The following is a 20,663-nucleotide window of genomic DNA, read 5'->3' on the forward strand; positions in this document are numbered from 1 at the left end:
GGTTAGACTTACGTCAGACTGGTGATGGGATCTGATTTATGTTCATCCTTGTCTCGAGCCTCTGGAATTCAGCACTTTGTGTCTCAACACTGTTCGGTTTGAATCTGAAATTGTCTGATTTGCTTTGATATTATTCATTGTATCAACAACGTAGTGTAAGTTTAAAGGGGTCATCAGATGTAATAATAGATCCGATAACGTTCAGGGTTCAGACACACTTTCTCAGGATAATTCTAGATTAAAGACATCTTTTTAGCCAAGCATTCACACAATGTATCTTGTAACTTGGTACTTTAGCTATATCTGATCTTGTATCACATTTTCATTCTTTTGCATGGGTTGAACACATCATCTTTGCTTTCTGTCTCGGGACTTGCATGCTGAGGCAACTAGGAATTAGACAAGCTTCAGTCTGGATGCCAACCCCCCAGAAGACGTAAACTCTGGAACAACATATAAAACCACCACATTTTTTTTCACAACCTATAAAAAATGTTTAACTGGCAAAAGTTTTTTGTGTTTATACTGTAGACTAAAACAATTCTGCTTTGTAACAGTTGTTCTTGATGTACAGAAATTTGAAATTTAATTTTATGTGCATATAGATTAAAAATCTGAATTGTTTCAAAATGTTTTACTAAACCTTGAGGTTCTTTGGAGTTTTGGTTGAGGTAAAGTATAATTAAGTGTAATTTGCTGAAAATAATAATAAAGCTAATACAATTTTGACTTGTTTATCATGTGGTATATTAATTTTAAAATATGATTTGAAAAGGAGTAAATAAAAAATGAACTTTTTTGTAATAATCAGCTCTTTTTTCTGGTTTAAAAATTAATTACCCAACTACCCAGTAGTTGAGTTAAAAACAACCCAATTAAACTTTATATTAAATGCACCAGTTCAGCAAGAATCTGGAGGTTGTACTTGTGTTGCCTTTGTTTTAAGGGAATTCTTTTTGTATGGCATGGCTGTAGAAAGGGGTTTCTGTAGGTTGTTGATAGGTTGGAGTTCAGGAGTCATTGGAAGTGATGTCTTGGGCGTTTCCTGAAGGATGGTGTGGAGTCGTGTAGTTAAACTTACTGCAGAACGTTGATTGGTTGACTAGAATCATAACTTTTGCATGATACAAGGTGGATAAGGCGTCCCTCACTCGTTCCGCTCTGTGGTCCATGAGTGTTGGTCTTATTTACATCAGAGTGATTAAAAACACAAAACAATATTACAGTGTATTTATCATTTTATATTTTTACAATTCACATAGACAACCACCATTTCTCAATATGCATTCTGGTCTGTTCTTGTGGACAACGTCACTGCCAAAAAACCCACATAATTTTCTAAATATTAGTGTTAATTGTGTTTTTAAGAGATTTTCAGGCAAGAATGCACTTGTTTAAAACTGAAATCTGCTGTCTATTTATAAAGATAGCACCTATTTGAAAATTTGCTGTGATGATTTCAGAGCTCCAGGCGATCACTAGGCACTCAGTGCTCATGTATCCGCCGAGAGCAGCCTTAGCTCAGCTTGTCCTTCCAACATTTTCTGCTGGCTCTGATGTCTCGGTTGCTTTTAAACACAAGATACAATTTGTTTTGGATTGGCTATATTTAAACGCCAAAAAGGACATTTTAGCTATTTTCTTTTAAGAAGAATCAAATCTAATGATTTGAATTGCTTTAATTGAACTGATTCCAAATTCAATTAGTTTATACTTCAACGGTTTGTCCAGCAAACGTTAAAATCAGTATATCTTTACAATTCTTTACAATTACGTAGAACTTCGGAATTTCTTCAGAAGAGTTTTGCTGTTTGCAAAACTTTGAAGATTCTTGGCAGTCACGAAGTTTCAACAGAGTAGTTTTGAGTTCTGGATGACAAGAACACTAGCAGCATGTTGAAATTAGGAAGTTCAAGCCATGGCTAAGATGGAAGTGCGTTGCACTGAATTAGTTCAGACATAGAGGTTTTATCCAAGAGGATTTGGCCCCTAACAATGACGCAATCTTCCAATGGGATGCAGTTGCAGAGCTTATGCTGGGAACACACCAAAGGATACGTGTTGTGTATAAAATCATTCCAAACACTATCATTGCAATTTCTTCCTGCATATTGTCATATTGGACATTACATTCACTCCAAGTTTAAGCAAATAAGGTGCGCTTTCGTTCAACACTAAACTTTCCATATCTTACATTTAATAGCACTATCTGCTAAAACCAATAAAACATTGGTTGAAGTTGCAACGATTACATTTGAACACATCAAACAAATATAAAACATTATTTGTGAATACAGTTTAACCTTCAGATTCCTCAATGGTTGTCCTTTTGAAATTATTTATTGAAAAGTTCAGTTTGTAGAAAAATTCACAAGCAAGTCACAAGTCATGGGACACGCTGTATGTTCCCTTTGTTGTGGTCCATTGATTATTGATGATGATGTGATGATGTGATCAGAGTTAATTAAAACAGCTCCTTTTTAGGAGATGGCAGCACAGCTGACAGGAAACCGTCTCAGGATGACGACGTCACGTGATTAGCTCATGATTCGTTTTCTGATGAGCAGGGGTATTTTGGAACAGACGTCCTCTGTTGTGGAATCACGTTATCACTTCTCCTAATGCTGACATAGGTTTTTAGCCATTCGTTTCCAGACAATTGTTCCCCTTTATTTAACCATTAATGGTGTTCAGATCGCAGATGGGAGAAAATAGGCTCTTTTAATTCCATTGGCAGAAGAAGCCACTTGTGCAATATTTTCTTGTGCTGTTGCTTATTCAACGAGGTCCTACACTTTATTTACTTAATTTGAATTTTTTTATAAGCTGTACTTATCCTTTTATAATTGCTATTATTGGTCATTAAAACTGACATTTAACAAAAATTGTTTTATTCGATCAACAACAAAAAGAGGCAGAGTTGTGCCTATTGTTGCGGTTCATTGTCATTCGCTACTTTCAGGCATACACCACATCTACCAAGTAAAGGTAGTACTGGCAGTGGAAACACAAGTCTGATCAGGGTTCCCCGTGCCAAATTGTAATGGACTGTACCGTACAGCTCAGTGGAAACAAGCCATAAGTTCTTCTTTTTAAGTAAAACTCTTTTCACACTGAAAGCAGGAGAAAGGCTTTTATGAAGAGTGAGTTACCAAATGAATATTAAGTTGTCCTTTGTGTCTGAAATTCTTTCCACACTGAGAGCAGCTGAAAGAGTTCATCCCAGTATGAACTAACATGTGCCTATTAAGGTTTGATTTATGTGTAAAACTCTTTCCACACTGAGAGCAGCTGAAAGAGTTCATCCCAGTATGAACTAACATGTGCTTATTAAGGTTTGATTTCTGTGTAAAACTCTTTCCACACTGAGAGCAGCTGAAAGACTTTATTCCAGTATGAACTAACATGTGCTTATTAAAGTTTGATTTATGTGTAAAAGTCTTTCCACATTGAGAGCAGGAGAAAGGCTTTATCCCAGTATGAATTAACATGTGCCTCTTAAGGCTTGATTTAAATGTGTAAGTGTTTCCACACTGAGAGCAGATGAAAGGTTTTTCTGAAGTGTGAGTTACCAAATGAGTCTTAAGGTGTTCGTTCTGTGTAAAAGTATTTCCACACTGAGAGCAGCTGAAAGACTTTATCCCAGTATGAATTAACATGTGCCTCTTAAGGATTGAAGTATTTTTAAAACTCTTTCCACACTGAGAGCAGGAGAAAGGTTTTTCTGAAGTGTGTGTTACCAAATGTTTTTTAAGTTGACTTTTCTGTGTGAAACTCTTTCCACACTGAGAGCAGCTGAAAGACTTGATCCCAGCATGAATTAACATGTGCCTCCTAAGGTGTGATTTATGTGTAAAACTCTTTCCACACTGAGAGCAGCTGAAAGACTTTATCCCAGTATGGATTAACATGTGACCCTTAAGGCTTGATTTCTGTGTAAATGTCTTTCCACACTGAGAGCAGCTGAATGACTTTATACCAGTATGAATTAACATGTGCCTCTTAAGGATTGATTTATGTTTAAAACTCCTTCCACAATGAGAGCAGCTGAAAGACTTGATCCCAGTATGGATTAACATGTGATCCCCCAGGATTCCTTTACTCATGAAACTCTTTCCACACTGTGGACAGGTGAAAGGCTTTATTCCAGCATGAATTAACATGTGAGTATTAAGGTATCCCTTACGTGTGAAACTCTTTTCACACTGAGAGCAGCTGAAGGGCCGTTTGACTTCTGTTTTTTTAATGCTGCAACTCACTGATTTTTCTCCATTGACATCATGATCTTTCTGATCCTGATACATCTCTTCCACCTCTTTCGTATCTCGTCTTTCTTCTTTAATTTTCATCAGACCTAAAATTAAATCATTATAAAGATGAAAATCAATTGTATATCTTTGAAAAATAAAAAGTGTGTAATAAGTGTGTGTGTACTTATTAAAACAATGTCAAAACTGTCCCTTTTTTACACAGATCCATGAAAATATCTAAAAACACTGTATTATGCTGCCAGACCAGTAGAATACAATGTTATTTTGTAAAGAAACACTACACATGGACAGCTCCAGCAAACAGGGTTTGTTTTTTGATAGAGCTGGACCAATTGCAATTTTCTTGGCTGATTCTGATTTCCGGTCAAATTTGTAGGTTAGTGTGATCTACCGATTTTTGCAGATTCAGATTTTTACCCCTAAAAGCTATAACTGACAGCATATTATATATATATATATATATATATATATATATATAATCTTCAGTGCAAAGTTTTGTTTAAAAAAATTGGAATAGAACAAGAAAAAAATAAATAAATGCAATACAATAATGAGAGCTATTAAAAAAGTTTTTCTGTTTAACAAAAGAGAAAGAAAATCACTTTCTGCTCTTGACTGAATATGTTTTGTAACTTTAATGGTAATCATTAATTTGTATTTATTTTGTTACAGTGACTACTACAAAGATTTAATTTGATAATTTACATTTGATTAATTTCTGTAGTATTTCTTTCTTGAATAAAAACTTAACATGACAGACAGCAGCAGGAATATTGGACTGCGGTCCCTTTAAGAGTTTATCCACGGACCATTATACTAGAGCCCGACCGATATATCGGCCAGCCGATATTATCGGCCGATATAAGCTAATTGCATTTAAATCGGCATCGGCATTTATAACGGCCGATGAAACATGAGAAACAGAGTCTCATGCTTCACTCATGTTATGAGTGTTGCATAGTGTGCCCACCAGAGGGAGCTCTGCAGCTCCAGAGTTAACAACAGCGCCAGAAGTCCACTACAGAAGAAAGCGATCAACTGTTTTGACGGTGAGTCTGTCGTTCGTCATGTGAAATGATTGTAGATTTAGTTCATACCCTGCGTATAAAAACTGTGTGGTAGTTCTAGCTAACGGTCCTATCATTATCACTTCTAAATATTCTGTAACATCACTTACAGCCGCTAATGCATTGCTATATTAGATTAGCCACAAAGCTAATACCATGTTTATCAGTGGAAGAGCGCGAACGTTAATAGGAGGTCAAACTATAACGTTAGCGTTTAACTTATTCTTATTCTATTGCGGTGTGTTTCCCACATAATGACCGCGAAATTGGGCCTTTCACACAGTACGCGGTATGCACGGCGCTTGCCGCTGGGCTCAGCGTTGCCCTTCAGATACAACGCGATTTGCGCTGCACTATGGCATAGGCGGAGTTTTAAAAACGTTTAGCGGGAGCTCTTTCATAGTCTGTTCCTCCTCCTTTCGGTCAGCAGCAAACATGTATCTGTCCCGTTGTAAGAAGCGAGTGATAGCGCTAGTCCTGCTGATGAGAATTAAGAGAGAAGCAAGGAAGAAGAGGCTACCCTCAGGTCCAGAGAACAATTTGGTGAATTCAGGCTGGTTACGTTACTCTAACGCTAATAGCTTCCTTTTTAGCAGGCCCCTTAAATGCTTGCTATTAACTTGTTTGAAGGTGGTTCTTCTCAAAATTGACAGCGGTGTGTTCATGACACTAACGTTAACCATTCAACTTCGAATTGATTCCGTAATCTTCCGGTAATAGTAGGTAAGACGATGTTTTGATTCAGACTGCACAAAGAGAAGAGGAGAAGATATACCGGTCTGTTGTGAATGTGTCTGTGAGAGCAAATATAGTGTAGTTAAAGTAACTACAGTAGGTGCGTCAGAAATGATTAAACCAGAGGGGACATGTAAATAAATGTGAGCTGAACAAGCGCTTTTTTTTTTTTTTTACATATTGTTTCAAAGCAGCTTTACAGACATAACAGGAAAATGTTGAAATAATATTGTTAAATATAAGTAGGTAAATACCTATTGCTTGACAAATAAAAAAAAAATATATATTTCTCATTTTTGCCTATGTAGGAGATCCCAGTTTATTATTATTATAATTCTAATGATGACATGAGTAATGATACATGGTGATATTATTAATACACATGCTTATTCTTTCTCCGTCTCTCTTTCTGCCTACAGATGGCTGAAAAAGGTGAATGCTGTAGCAGCAAAGTGTGGGACTACTTCTGCAAATACTTTAACTTTAGTATTATAATTTATTTACAGTAAACACACAGACTGTTAAAACCAGCTTCAACTGGAAGAAAGTAAAAGTGTTAAATGTTTAAAACCAGACTGTTTTTTGATCATTAAAAAAATATATACTTTTGATGTGCAATTGTTTAGTCATTGAGACTGTAATCTAAGGCTTTTTTTTAACATAGTCCATTCTGGAAAATGGTTTATACAGCCCACATACATAGAACAGGCAGATATTTTGCTATTGAATGTTGTGTAAATGCAGTTTATAGGAAATGGGTCTAATATCCAGATTATTTTTAAAATCAAAATATCGGCTTATAAATCGGCTCTTTTCGAGTTAATATCGGCATCGGCCCCCAAAAATCCATATCGGTCGGGCTCTACATTATACTGCTACAAAACATGCGTTCTCTTTCTCAACTATTTAACATTACAAAATTGACTGTGTACTGGATACTCACCAAGACGGGCAATTTGACAATTTTATATGTATTTGACAGTATTAGTGCAGTTAGCCACTCATATTGGTTTTTGAGGCTCACAAGCTGTTTGAGACTGAGCGCAGCATGTGCGCTCCACTAATATAGATCAGTGGTGGTGCGCACGCTTTTGGTGTTAAGTGTGAAAGGGTTGTGACGATATACCGGTATGACGATATACCGCGATATAAACATATGATTATCATACCGTGTACATTTGCTTATCTACGGTATTGAGAGAAAATAAACACAGAATCTCACCTGTGCCTAGGCAACAACGTTTCACCTAAGGGGCCGTTCACATATCGTGCCTAAAACACGTGGAAAACGTTAGACAAGCTGCTTTCTGATTTTTTCCCAAGGCCTTCTGGCACTTGGACTCTTCAGGCGTCTGCCGTTGCTAAGCAACAATGACCCGCTCTCTCCATGAAGACGCGGAAATTTTAGCAATGGATAAATTCTACTAAAAATTCCTTGCAGTAGCTCTGCTACTTGATTTATCTAAAAATGGCAATCCATATACAGCTATGATCAGCTGTTCCTTCATCTTGGCTGAGCTTTCAACGTTGTTATGGGAAAGGTGAGGAAGCTACATGACCTGCGGTGCGCTTGCGGCATTATGAAAAGTTGAGATGTTTTTAACTCGATGCGGTGCAGAGGCGCCTGGAAAAACGAGCGCGCAAAGTACGCAATATGTGAACGGCCACTTACTGTTCTCTTGATCCACCCACACGTACAGCGGAGACAACATCAGAGACAGAAGCCGTTATCTCTAATCTCTAATCTCTATCCCACGTCAAAATATGAGTTAAAATTGGCACTAGTAGGCCTATGGGAATACTTTTATATAGAAAAGACGAATGCTTATTTGTCCTTGAAGGTAGACACAGTTTGATGAAGTCTATATCTCGAACGGCATCCATAGGCATGGTCACGATCTAACATTTTCCTAACCCTGTGTTTTTTTTCTCTCTCTCTCTCTCTCTCTGTCTCAGCTGTTTCGATCGCGTCGGAGCCTGAAGCACACGTATATTCTAGCGATTCAAACTTACATCGCAGTCTGTTCATTATCAAAATATAATACAGTCAACTTAACATTTAAAAGGTTACACTGGTCAGTTTAAATAGACCGTATACCGGTCCTCTCTGCTGTTCCAAGGATGTTTTTGCTCATATGAAGAGGATCATCTTTTCTGTGTATGTGCAAATGTGTAAGTAGTTTACATTATAAATAATAGTTTAACATTCAGATACATTGCGCATATGCAAACATTTGGATTTGTGCCGAATGAGACATGAGCAGCAATCTCCAAATAAATCTAGTCAAAGCCGCCCTCGCTCGTCCTCGTCTGCACGCAAGTGCTGTCACGATCTAATGCATTGTATAATGGATTTTTAAAAACAAATAGGCTAGGCCTACCGGAACGCAAAAATTATAAATCTGGCATTTTCTAGAACAGAATCCAGCAGGAAATTAATGTGAGCAACAGTGTTTTGCTGCAGCAGTGCCGATGGATGTGGTTCACTTTATGCATAGCGCAGTCACACGCGCGCCACAGTTACATTTTGGATCATTTTATTTTAAATGCCATAATGTCAGTTGAAAACATTGCAATTGTGTTTTAAAATACAACATCGAGCACCACAAAACCATTTAAAGAGGCGCGTTCAGCGGTCTCTGTGCGGGATAGTAAAGTCAACAAAGTAAATTGATCTGAAATGTATGGCGCTCTCTCTCCATTTTATAAAATAATCCTAATCACATCTGTTCATTTTATAATCCTTCTAGTAGCATTTTATTCAGACTAAAACCCCCTTTAGTTCAAGTGAGAAAGCATTTTGTGTGTGTGTGTGGCTTTTGCACATCCTGTCATGCCAGTGACTGCTGCCTGCAATAGATCTGTTTTGCAGCATTATGGTTAACAATTAATGGATAAATTGATTGTTCATTTAAACGACAATCGATTATGGAATTAATCGATATTTTGCATCCCTACTTTCAAACATTTGTTCAAACTAGAGGTCGACTGATATATCCCTCGGCCGATATATCCCTCGGCCGATATATCGGGCCGATGTTTGTCATTTTTTAATATATCGGCATCGGCCGATATCCATGTTTAGTAGCGCTGATTTAAAGTCAGGCACGTCGGCGGGCAGCCCCTAGTTATTGGTGTGCTGCTGCTGCCTCATGTGAAGCACCCCAAGCCAAAACTTTTGGAATATTCAACAACAGTCCTGGGAGATAAAGGTAGTCAGAGAATTTCACTATGTAAATGGGGTGGAGAAGTTGTCAGCTCTTACAAACACTACAGCGTGATTGAGGGCTCCGTTACTCCGCCCACAGACAGCAACATGCTCGGAGAGACAGCTGTCCTGGAGCTGCCCAGAACAGTGAATCACATTTGTTCGGAAGCATGGTTTGATCCAGACAATAACCAGTTTCTCATCCAACTCATTTTTATTTAGGGATGTCAATATTTGATCATTTCCACGATCGATCGTCGTTTAAATTAACGATCAATTAATAACCTTAATGCTGCAAAATGCGCTGGAGGGGTATTATTATTATGTGCAAAAGCCACTTGGAAATAGTGTTGCCACGATACCAAAATTATTGTTTCGATACCGATAACTAGTCAAGAATTGCGATTTCGCTACTTTTTTGCTACTTTTCCTGAAAAGGGAAAATACATTCTCAAATATCATTGATGTGCTTTATTTTAAAACCGGGACAACATTCTAATCATATAACACACTAATAAATGAACATATGAACAGCAGATATATTAAACATTTAAACTAAATATGAAATATCAAAATATAAAAAATAAAATGGAGCAATGACATTCAAGGTAAAGAAAGAATAAATTTAGCAGCATTATCTCAGTTATCATAAGAAACATAAGAGTAATAAATTTATCTTGATTCTGAACTTTGAATAAAAAATATGAACAGCGATTATATTAAACAATGTTTCTGAACTCTTGTTTCTGAAGATTAAATGTCAAAAGATAAATAATATCAATTAAAAAAAAACAAATCAGTTTAGTAAAGCCACTAATGCAGCCATCTCGCTGTAGTGCTTTTTTGCTGCGTGCATGAAGAGAAAAAACACAGACGTCCACAAGGAGGCACTGGAAATGTGCGTTGCACACACCAACATGAAATACGTTTCTTACAAATCTGGAACGCAGTCATTCTTTGAAGTATCGATACTAATAAATTTAGGTATTGTGACGTTTTTAATTTCCGAGAATCGCGATACTTTTGAAGTATCGGTGCACCGTGCAACACTACTTGGAAAAAAAGCTTTCTCACCCGAATTAAAGGGGTTTTAGTCTGAATAAAATTCTAGTAGCAGGACTGTAATATTAATAGATGTGATCATGATCATTTGATAAAATGAAGAGAGCGCGCCATACGTTTGAGATCATTTTACTTTGTTGACTGTTTCCCGTCAAGGAGACCGCTGAATGCATCTCTTTAAATGGTTTCTTGGTGCTCGTTGTTGTATTTTAAAACGCAACTGCAATGTTTTCAAATGACCCTATAGTAGTGGTGCAACGGATCATCATTGATCCGTGATCCGTTCGGATCAATATCTTCGGTTCGGCACACATGTGACCCCCGGATTGGTTTATGAAAAAAAAAAAATTGCACAGGTTCAGTCCACACTCAGTGGTCATGGCGAGCGGAGGAACAGAGGAGCTTGAACGCCCCGCGCATTTTGGCTTCCCTGTCAGATATAATGATGAAGGATGAGGTTAGAGTGTAAAACCGTGACGGTGCGTAGAGCCACATTATGACATCCCGTCGCGCACCCACTTCAGCGAAAAGATTGTGCCAGATCTTTAAGAAAAAAGTTGTGGATGAACTATCCCGAGCATCCTCTGTTGCGCTCACGACAGAAGGGTGGACATCCAGGGGGACGGAGAGCTATGTGACGATAACTGCTCACTTCATTACAGCAGATGAGAAGTCCGGCTATTATGTTAAAAAGATATTATGCCATGTGCACTTAAGGTTGATTACATATATTTTAATTTAATAATTTAATGTTAATAAAAAAGACTAAACGTATGTTTATTTGTCTTGACTTTTTTTTTTTGCTGATCCGAAAAATGATCCGATCCATATGAGGATGAGCGAGCGCGGGTTTGACTAGATATATTTGGAGGTTATTGCTCACATCTCGTTCTGCACATATCCAAATGTTTCTATACTGGCAATGTATCTGAATGTTAAACTATAATATTTTAAAATTTTTTAATGTAAACCATACGGAAAAGATCATCCTCTTCACATGAGCAAAAACGTGCATAACAGCAGAGTGGACTGGTATACTATGGTCTATTTAAACTGGCCAGTGTAACCTTTTATATGTTTGATTGACTGTACTTTATTTTAATAATGAACAGACTGCGAAGTTTGAAATTAGAATGCACTTGTTCTGTGTCATTTATAGCAAACACAAATGTTGCTGGTTGCTAGTGTGTTTGCAGCACTACTGTTATTTATTTTTTATATATTTAATTTTTTTATATTTTTCAGTTTAATTTATTTTTATTTTTAAAATTGTATTTATTTAAATGTATATTTAGGTTTACATTTATGTTCCAACAAACTTGAGAAATTCTACTTGATAAATGCTCTAAAACTTTTGATTGACTTGATTGATTTGAAAGATGGTTCAAGTCAGTGCTCAAATGATGATAAGTTTAGAAATGTTGTGCATCCACTAATTTTTTGTGTGATATTTTACCATGCAAATGAAGGGGAAAACTTCAAGATATCGGCCCTAAAAATCGGCAGCACATATCGGCCATCGGCTGACCCAGACCTCTAAACATCGGCAATAGAAAAACCCATATCGGGCGATCTCTAGTTCAACCCCCCCCCAAAAAAAGTTTTGATTGTTTAATACCGTATAACGCGGTATTTTCTGAGACGATTATCATACCGTGAAAATCTCATACCGTTACAACCCTACCTGTGTGTAAGAGCCAATTTACTGTAACACGTCAATAATTTTTATATATTAACAGTTTGATTAGAGTGTTGATTTGCAAGTAATGACGTAAAGTATAACTTCTGTAACGTTCTTTGAGAGCCAATTTTGGCATTTTCTATGTATATGTTTCAATATTATTTTCTTATGTTTTTGATGAATAGTTTTGGTTCTGTTTCTTTAATGGCCATGCACTTGCTGTTAGACGAGGATGAATATGTGCGATCAGGGAAATAAGGGAGAAACAGTTTTCTTACCATCTTGCAAAATGCAATGTCATAGGATTTACGAACCAACTGGATTTTGTAATTTTGTGTTTTGATTAAACTCACATTTGTTATGGACCTTTTTGACTGACTTTTGTGACGAGTAGGTACCCATTTTTTTCTTCCATGTTAAATGAATCCAGGACTATATATCTACAGAATTGTAAGAAAACTAATTTTCTTCGAAAATTAGTCGAATTTTTTCGAGTCTGGCATAAATTTTGATTCAGGCATAATCAGACATGATTTTGGCAATACTATTGGACTTTGGATATTGAACTTTGCTGCGTCATGGAATCGCTATGTTTGCGCCCTGCGCAGCATCACAAGACGGCAATCTCATCTGCTTTCGTGATGATCCCAATGCGTGCCTTGAACACAAATATTGATTACTATGCAAACAGACGGAGGGAAAACGGCCTCTAAAAGAGTGCCAAAGATGACTGCTAAAGTGCAAGAGGATTGGCTTAACCAGTTGATGGGGACGAGAAAAGCCAAGCTAGGAAATTTAACAAGGCAAATGAGAGAAATTGAAACTTTGCTTGAAGACTCTTTTCTTGCATTCCAAGACAATAATAATGCAACCAGAGAACTTATGTCAGATGATGAGTCATATGTAGATCAGTTACACTGGTTTGAACCTAAGTCTCAAGCAGTTAAGCACTTTGTAGACAAGGTCAAAGACTGGACTGAAAGTGTAAAACTCCAATCCAACGAGGCAGAGCAGCAATGTGATCCAGAGATTGAATGTACTGACAGTCCCTCAATGGTTATTTGTTCTTCACAACTTCCCCTCTTTCCGAAACAATATGCTAGTCAAGTGGCCTCAGGCATGTCATCTACCAAAACGGCTGCGTTTATGATGATATACTGATGTAGTTTTCTGTATCATAGTTTCGACTCGGAACAACCTTTTTTTACAGTTAAAATACACAGAACAGTCCGAGAACGGACACAAACCGGGAACCCGCAGCACGACCGCCGACCGCTGCTCTCTATGCACTCGCTTGTGCTTCATGTGCGCTGCACACAAACATGCTATAATAAGTTTTGAGATTCTAAGCTACTCTAGTGATAAATCACAGGACAGCGCTGACAACTAGTTTCTGTGTTCCTCTGAGCGCGTGATCTTTACAGCTACTGTTTATATTGAGTGTTCGTGCCACAATGCAGCTGCGAGAACATGGTAGCTCGATATAAGAATACACATCCGTTCATCTAATCGCTTGAACGTCCAAACCATAAAACAAATACAACTGACAAAGTTTAGTGAAGACGCAAGGCTCACCGCTCACGCGCCATCAGTGTTGAACCGGCGTTCACCTCCGTGTTTTGCTTTTATGCCACTGACTGGACGGGGCAGATAGTCGTGTGGCTACACACGCGCTAGTATGCTTTTAAAGGTGCCATGTGCAAAAATTGAGCTAAAAATATTTTAAAAATGACCTACACGCATCAAAAGTATGAGAAGAAATAAGGGCGATGATGTCATTAAAAAAATGTAAAGTTATAGTGCTGCAGAGATATCAACCTTAATTAGCAGTAGCATTACTAGCCCCGGCCCGACAGGTGTCGTAATACCAGTTTCGGCCATGGAAGGCGGTATGCGGGCAACATAACCACCAGCCAACCTGCAATACACGAATAACTCGCACGGCTTGTGGGCGTAATCTAACCTGATGTCAATCAAGCGGAAGGATGGTTGAAGCCCTTGGCAAGAGACCACCACCCGCTACAGGGAAACAACCTTGCTCGGAATCACAAATCAAATCCGATAAGAAAAGGAGCCGAACCAGAGTAAACATCGGCACTGCTTTCAATCGCTGGAGACAACTGATGGACCTGAGAGAAATGAGGTTCGACACCGAACTTGCAACATTTCTTTTGGATTGGTAAGTTAGATGCTGTTAGTATTTCGCTAGAAGTTTGTTTTATATGTTTGTGTATTTTTTTTCGGGAAGTTATAACATAGAAATGTATCGAAGGCTGTTCTATAAACGTGCTAATGTTAGCGATGGCTAACCGTAGCTGCGTTTGATAATTAGCTAGCTATAACTTACCCATTTTTTTATATCATAAGTAACCTGCTCTGTCTAGTCTGTTGGTCTCTGTGTCCTCTTTGCTTCGTGGTTTTTCTGTACGTGAGAAAATTGATGTGTGGCGTGAAAGCGTGTGAAAAGAGTCAATTGCGTGTGTCTCACGGTGAATGCTTGAGAGTTGGCAGCTCTGGTTACGTTGGTTGGCGCTAGCTTGGTCAACATCAGCTGTCTGATGTTGACCAATGATGTTGACAGAATGCTGTCTGTCAAATTAATTTAATTCCAATAATGTGTATATACAACTCAATGTAATGTGAACAAAACGAATATGAACATATTCACTGGTAAAGGTCAAGGGGAGTAGCTTGAAGATGTCATGTTTCAAAATCACTTGACATCACCCAACGTTCCTCTGGAGGCAAAACGGCCTCTTATAGCAGCGGTTCTCAATTCCAGTCCTCGCGCCCCACTGCTCTGCATATTTTGCATGTTTCTCTTTGTTAACACACCTGATTCAGATAATCAGCTCGTTAGAAATGAACTCCGTGCAAGAACTGTTTTTCAAATGTTCATTGCTCCCTACTCTCTGAGCAGGGGAAATCTGTTGAAGTTTACCTCACATCGAAACATTCATTCACTGATTTGTGCTGTGCAGCGTCTTTAAACATGGACAACTGTGACATCATATACCTCTGTAAATCAATACAATTTAAATTCACGTCCTGTACACTTCAATGCACTTTGATTGGAACATATAGCTACGTTCACTTCGAACTGGAATCATGGCTGAATATCCTGTGATGTCGCAGGGCACTTATGTTCGAATAGAACAAATGTCTGAAGCTCTAAGAGAAACGTTCAAAATGTGCAGAGCAGTGGGGCGCGAGGTCTGCAATTGAGAACCGCTGTCTTATAGGCTTCGGCTATGCTCTAGGGTTGTTGTGAAGGTAGGGGCGGAGCATAGAGACTATGCCGTTTCTCGTTTGTTACTGTAGAGTAGACCAATTCACTTTATTGAGGCATACTGCCCCCATCTGGTATGGAATGTGGAGTATGACTTGATTTTTTTTGCCAGATATGACAGATGGCACCTTTAAAGGGGAAGTGTTAACAGGATTAAAAAAACAAAATAACCGACATGGGAAAATTACGTCAGTTAGAGGTTATGAATTTCGGTTTTGATTATTTTTTGATTAATCGTCCATCCCTATTTCAGACAGACCCTTTAAAAGCATTCTGAAGACACTGATGGAAAAAATGAAAGAGCTGTGCCACACTCGAAGATGCAGTACAACAGTGAATTCTGAACTTGAAAAGGAAATGGAAAACTTCAAAGTTTCTCTGTCAGGTATTACATTGATTGTAAGCGACATTGAAAAGGCTGAGAAAGAGGCCGAGAAAGAGATAATTTGCTACAGCCAAACAATCATGTGTCCTGAAGAAATCAAAGCCCTACAGCAAGGTAAAACTGTGAAACGCAGTGGCGCTCTCTATGGGTTGTCACCAGTTTTACAAGACAGAATCTTAAGTGTATGTAGCAGACTAAGCAGATCAGCCATGGCTGAGGAATCCAAGCATCCTGAAATTTTGTCAAAGGACCACCACGTTTCACATCTGATCTTAAGATCAATACATGGATTCCAAAAGCGCAAACGGCCATCAAAAAAATTATGTCTTAGTTTACAATTTGTAAACGCCAGTGCAGCATTACAGGCAAACAACTCATGGCTGACCTTCCCCGTGACAGACTTTTGCCAGACGAACCCCCATTCACAAATGTACGCACTGATTATTTTGGCCCATTTGAAATAAAAAGAGGGAGAACATTGATTAAGAGATATGTGGTCATCTTTACCTGCCTGACGTAAAGGGCTGTCTACATTGAGATTGCTAGCTCTTTGGATACTGACTCATGCATCCATGCACTGAGAAGATTTGTTTCTAGAAGGGTCAGGTTCAAACAATTAGGTCTGACACAATGGATCAAAATTTCATTGGGGCAGAAAAGGAAGTTACGAAAGGCCATACAAAGTTTGAATAATGACAGGATTCAAACCACATTGTGTTAAACTCCAATCCAAAGAGGCAGAGCCATGTGGTCCAGAGATTTAATGTACTGACAGTGCCTCAATTGTTATTTGTTCTTCACAACTTCCCCTCTTTCCAAAAAAATCTGCTAGTCAAGTGTAGGCCTGTCGCAATAGTCGATAAATCAATTAATCGCACGGAAAAAAAATGAGCTTGATAACTTTTTTGGCCGCGATAATTTATTTTTTTCAATTTTTATTTAAGACATGTAACATGTAATGATGTCTGGTCAGTCTGGAGCAAACACCCTCTCCGATGGCACAGATGTCCCGGGAATAAAGAGATAACGTCTTGCTAGAGTGGCCAGCTTTGGGAAGCAGCTTTCATTCACTTCTGGATGTTTGCGTCTCAAGTGATACAGCATTGTACTTGCACTACTCCTTTATTTTAATACCACGTAGCATATTTTGCAAGTAACTTCGTTGCCCTTTCTCTCGAAATGGGCCTACTTTTCACTCGCTTCATTTGGCTTGCTCAGCTAAATATGTCTGCAGGCGTGTGGCTGCGTGTGTAGCCCAGTGAGTTCACACACATGCATCGCTTCCATTATGAGCATGCATACCGCATTTGAAATAACGAACTTAAGCACAAAAAAAAGACGTGATATGTGAACGGCCCCTTCTATCGGTCAAAATGTTTACTTTCGGTTTAACGGTTGAACGGTCAAATGAGCCTAATACAGTCTTGACTACCATTGATACACAACAGTTATGCGCGGGTTGATCCAAAATGAGCGGGTGCCTGCGGTCGCCCACAGTTACCCGCGGTTATGAGTCATTCAAAAATATTTTTAATGATATTCGGGTCGCGGTCGGTCGGGTCCTAGTACTAGACACATTTTTAAAATACATAGAACTACACTTTTTTTGCCCGAATAACTGGCATGAAGATGACGTAGAGATGGAGGTGGCAAAGAAGACTGCATGGGGAGCAACAGCGATGTTTTTGGTAAAACATGATTTTGACGACTTCATTAAGTTTTGTTTAAAAGATTTTCGTTTTGTATAAATTGTATCCTAATTTTGATCAATGTTATATCAATCAGTTGCCCGTATTTAATAAATGAGAAGCAAATATATAGCCTAGCAGACAATGTAATAAGGCGCCGGCACGATCACTTGTGAACTAAACTCAGCATGTGCCTCACAGATTTGAGAAATATAGGCTATATATTACAGACAGATTGAAATGTCTTCTTTTAAACTAAAATATTCAAACCAAAATAAATGGGCTACTCTCTGATTATGTAATCCATATGAAATGTGCATTTCTCTCTGTCGTTCATGGCGAGTCTGCATCGTCAACTTGATCTTGGCAGCGACACAGAAAACACCAGTTTATTACTAAACAATAAAATGACTCCTTGCATATTTTCCAGGCAATTCTGGGTTGAGCGAGACCCCACGGAATGAGCGAGCGGATCAGGATATTCAGAAATGCGCTCTCCGCTCACGAGCTCTGATCAGAACAAACCCGAGCCTCACTGTCTGCTGACCTTGCAGAAACATACAAATAGACATAGCCAGACTAGACTATTTTAGTACAAATTATGAGCTTACTGACGATTTTTTATAATTCTTGACAAAATTATAATATATTAAGTTTTGTTGAGTTTATTTTTTTTTTGCCTAGTTAGTTTTGCCTACGTTCCTATGGCCCAATGACGCTAAGATGAGCATTTACTGCTTTTTAAAAATGCGGGTCGGGTACATTATTTTGGAATAGTGTGGAATAGTGTTTTTGTCAATAAAATAAAAAAGGAAAATATACATATTTTTTTTATTAATCCAATTAATTGATTAATCAGGACAAAAATAACCGGCCAACTAATCGAATACTATGACTGAACTTATAATTACACATCAGAAACCACTGATTACAGATCAGACATTAGACTAAACAAGTTTACTTCTGTGTTGTGGCAATGCACTGTGTGCTGCATGTGTTTTGAGATGTATAAAGCTGAATAAATAAGCTTTCATTGATGTATGGTTTGTTAGGATAGGACAATATTTGGCCGAGTCACAGCTAAAAATATTGAGAAAATCACCTTTAAAGTTGTCAAAATAAAGTTTTTAGCAATGCATATTACTAATCAAAAATTAAGTTTTGATATACTTATGGTAGGAAATTAACAAAATATCTTCATGGAACATGATCTTTACTTAATATCCTTATGACTTCTTGGCATAAAAGACAAATTGATCATTTTGACCAATACAATGTATTTTTGGCAAATATACCTGTGTTGCTTATTACTGCTCCAGGGTCACATATATCTTACAGTAAAAGTCTGTTTGCAAAGCCTGCAGCAAAACCGCTAGTGATTTACAGTGAATTTACAACGGATTTAAAATAAGTCCTATAGCGGCTTACTTAAAATGTGTTTTATACTAGCGTAGAACAAATTTAGTCTCACACGCTCTGAGTTCAACAGTTGTATGGTTAAAGAATTATTAAAGACAATTAACAATTAAAGAATAATTAAATCTCCTCAGTGTCTGTTCACCCACATTTCCATAAGAACTTTAAAACATGGATTAAAGACATTTTAATGATAGTTAAGGTCTTATTTTTACATAAAGGATCTGTGATTGTACCACAAATATTCATTAAAGATGAACGAAGAATAAACACCTACCTTTTTGTTCCTCGTGTTTTATTCTCCGGGTTTCGTTTTCCTCGTGTTTTATTCTCCAGGTTTCTGGTTCCTCGTGTTTTATTCTCCTGGTTTCTGGTTCCTCGTGTTTTATTCTCCGGGTTTCTAGTTCCTCGTGTTTTATTCTCCAGGTTTCTGATTCACTCGTGTTCTCTTCATTCTCTTCTTTAACAAACTCCATCTTCACAGCAGCAGATCTCAGTTCAGATGATACTCCTCCAGATATTCCTGCTTGCTTCAAAACTTAGTCTCGACTGTGAGGACCAGAATATTACAGGTATTTATTGACCTGATTCAAAAACTGTATTTCTCTATTTACAGAAACATTTCTAACAGCATCACGATAGAACAACAGAGAGCGCGGTGAAACTAACCTTCTTCCTTTGAGGTATAATGGTGTTTGGCAAATAAATGTGTTTAGCGCCACCCGCTGGACTGGAGAGTGAAGCGGTGAGAGGAAGGTAATAATACGGGGAAAATATTGGAAAATACGAGACTCTTTTTAAAAAATTATTATTAACCAGAAACCAGAAATATACAATAATAAACAGAAATTTACATATTAATACACAGATAAAAACATGCCAGAGTGTACAAACCATTGATTGATTAATCAAAAAACTGAATATTCTTAAAAAATATGACAAGTCTTCCTTCCTTGCAGTAATCTTAAATATAATACAATTTGGCTTTGATCCTGACCATTTCTTCTTGTTCATATGAAATTTTCCCAAAATAATAAACAGTTGTACAATAAAATTAAAATTATTATTAGTATTGTTATTTTCATTGGAATAATACATACACATATCAAAATTATTTAATTTAAATATAACATTTGTTTTCCTTCTAATTAAATTTTCCACATCCACCCAAATATTTTTTGTGTATATACAATTACAAAACAGATGGACAATAGATTATTTTTTCATTGAGCAAAAATCACATAAATAATCAATCTCTAACTTAAACCTCTCTAACACACTTTTAGCTGGATATATACCATGTAAAATTTTAAATGTAACCTCTTTTACTTTATTATTTAAACAGTACGCTTCACAAATACACCAAGCTTTTTCCAGTTTATATTCCTAAATACATTGGTCCACAACAAGCTTTTATGAGTAGCTGTTTCACCAGTTATAATATTCCTAATACGTTTATTTGTACACCTATGTTTCAAAATATCAATATCTCCTATAAACATGCTGCCTTTAAAAAATATTGCCTCAGTAGAATCACTTCCACAAGCTCTTACAAAATTAATAACTTGTTGAGGTATGGTATAAAACAGGGGCGTAGGAGCGATTTTGAACCTGGGGGGGGGGACAGTAAATGCCAGGGGGGGGGGGGATTCGGGGGAAATTCCCAGGATTTATATATATATATAAATGCCGAAATCATAGAGAGCAGGGTGGATGATGGTTGATATAAAGCCGGTATATATATATATAGCACTTAAATGCTCATTTCTAATGAACATTTGTTTTCTAATTTATTAAATATTGATGAGAATAAATATAAAGTATAAAAAATATAAAGTACCAAGAGAAGACATTACCATCT

At 37.4% G+C, this 20,663-nt stretch overlaps 1 protein-coding gene across 1 annotated transcript; it reads right to left on the reverse strand.

The window, feature by feature from the left end:
* Positions 1-2,125: 2,125 nt before the first annotated feature.
* Positions 2,126-19,548, reverse strand: LOC132160825 (gastrula zinc finger protein XlCGF57.1-like). Its single transcript, XM_059570568.1, has 2 exons — positions 19,080-19,548; positions 2,126-4,354 (listed from the first exon to the last, which is right to left on the reverse strand). The coding sequence occupies exons 1-2, from the start codon at positions 19,276-19,278 to the stop codon at positions 3,135-3,137; spliced, it is 1,419 nt and encodes a 472-aa protein (XP_059426551.1). The 5' UTR covers positions 19,279-19,548; the 3' UTR covers positions 2,126-3,134.
* Between the last annotated feature and the right edge of the window lie 1,115 nt (positions 19,549-20,663).

The sequence above is a fragment of the Carassius carassius genome, chromosome 1 (assembly GCF_963082965.1).
Source record: "Carassius carassius chromosome 1, fCarCar2.1, whole genome shotgun sequence".
NCBI classification, from domain to species: Eukaryota; Metazoa; Chordata; class Actinopteri; order Cypriniformes; family Cyprinidae; genus Carassius; species Carassius carassius.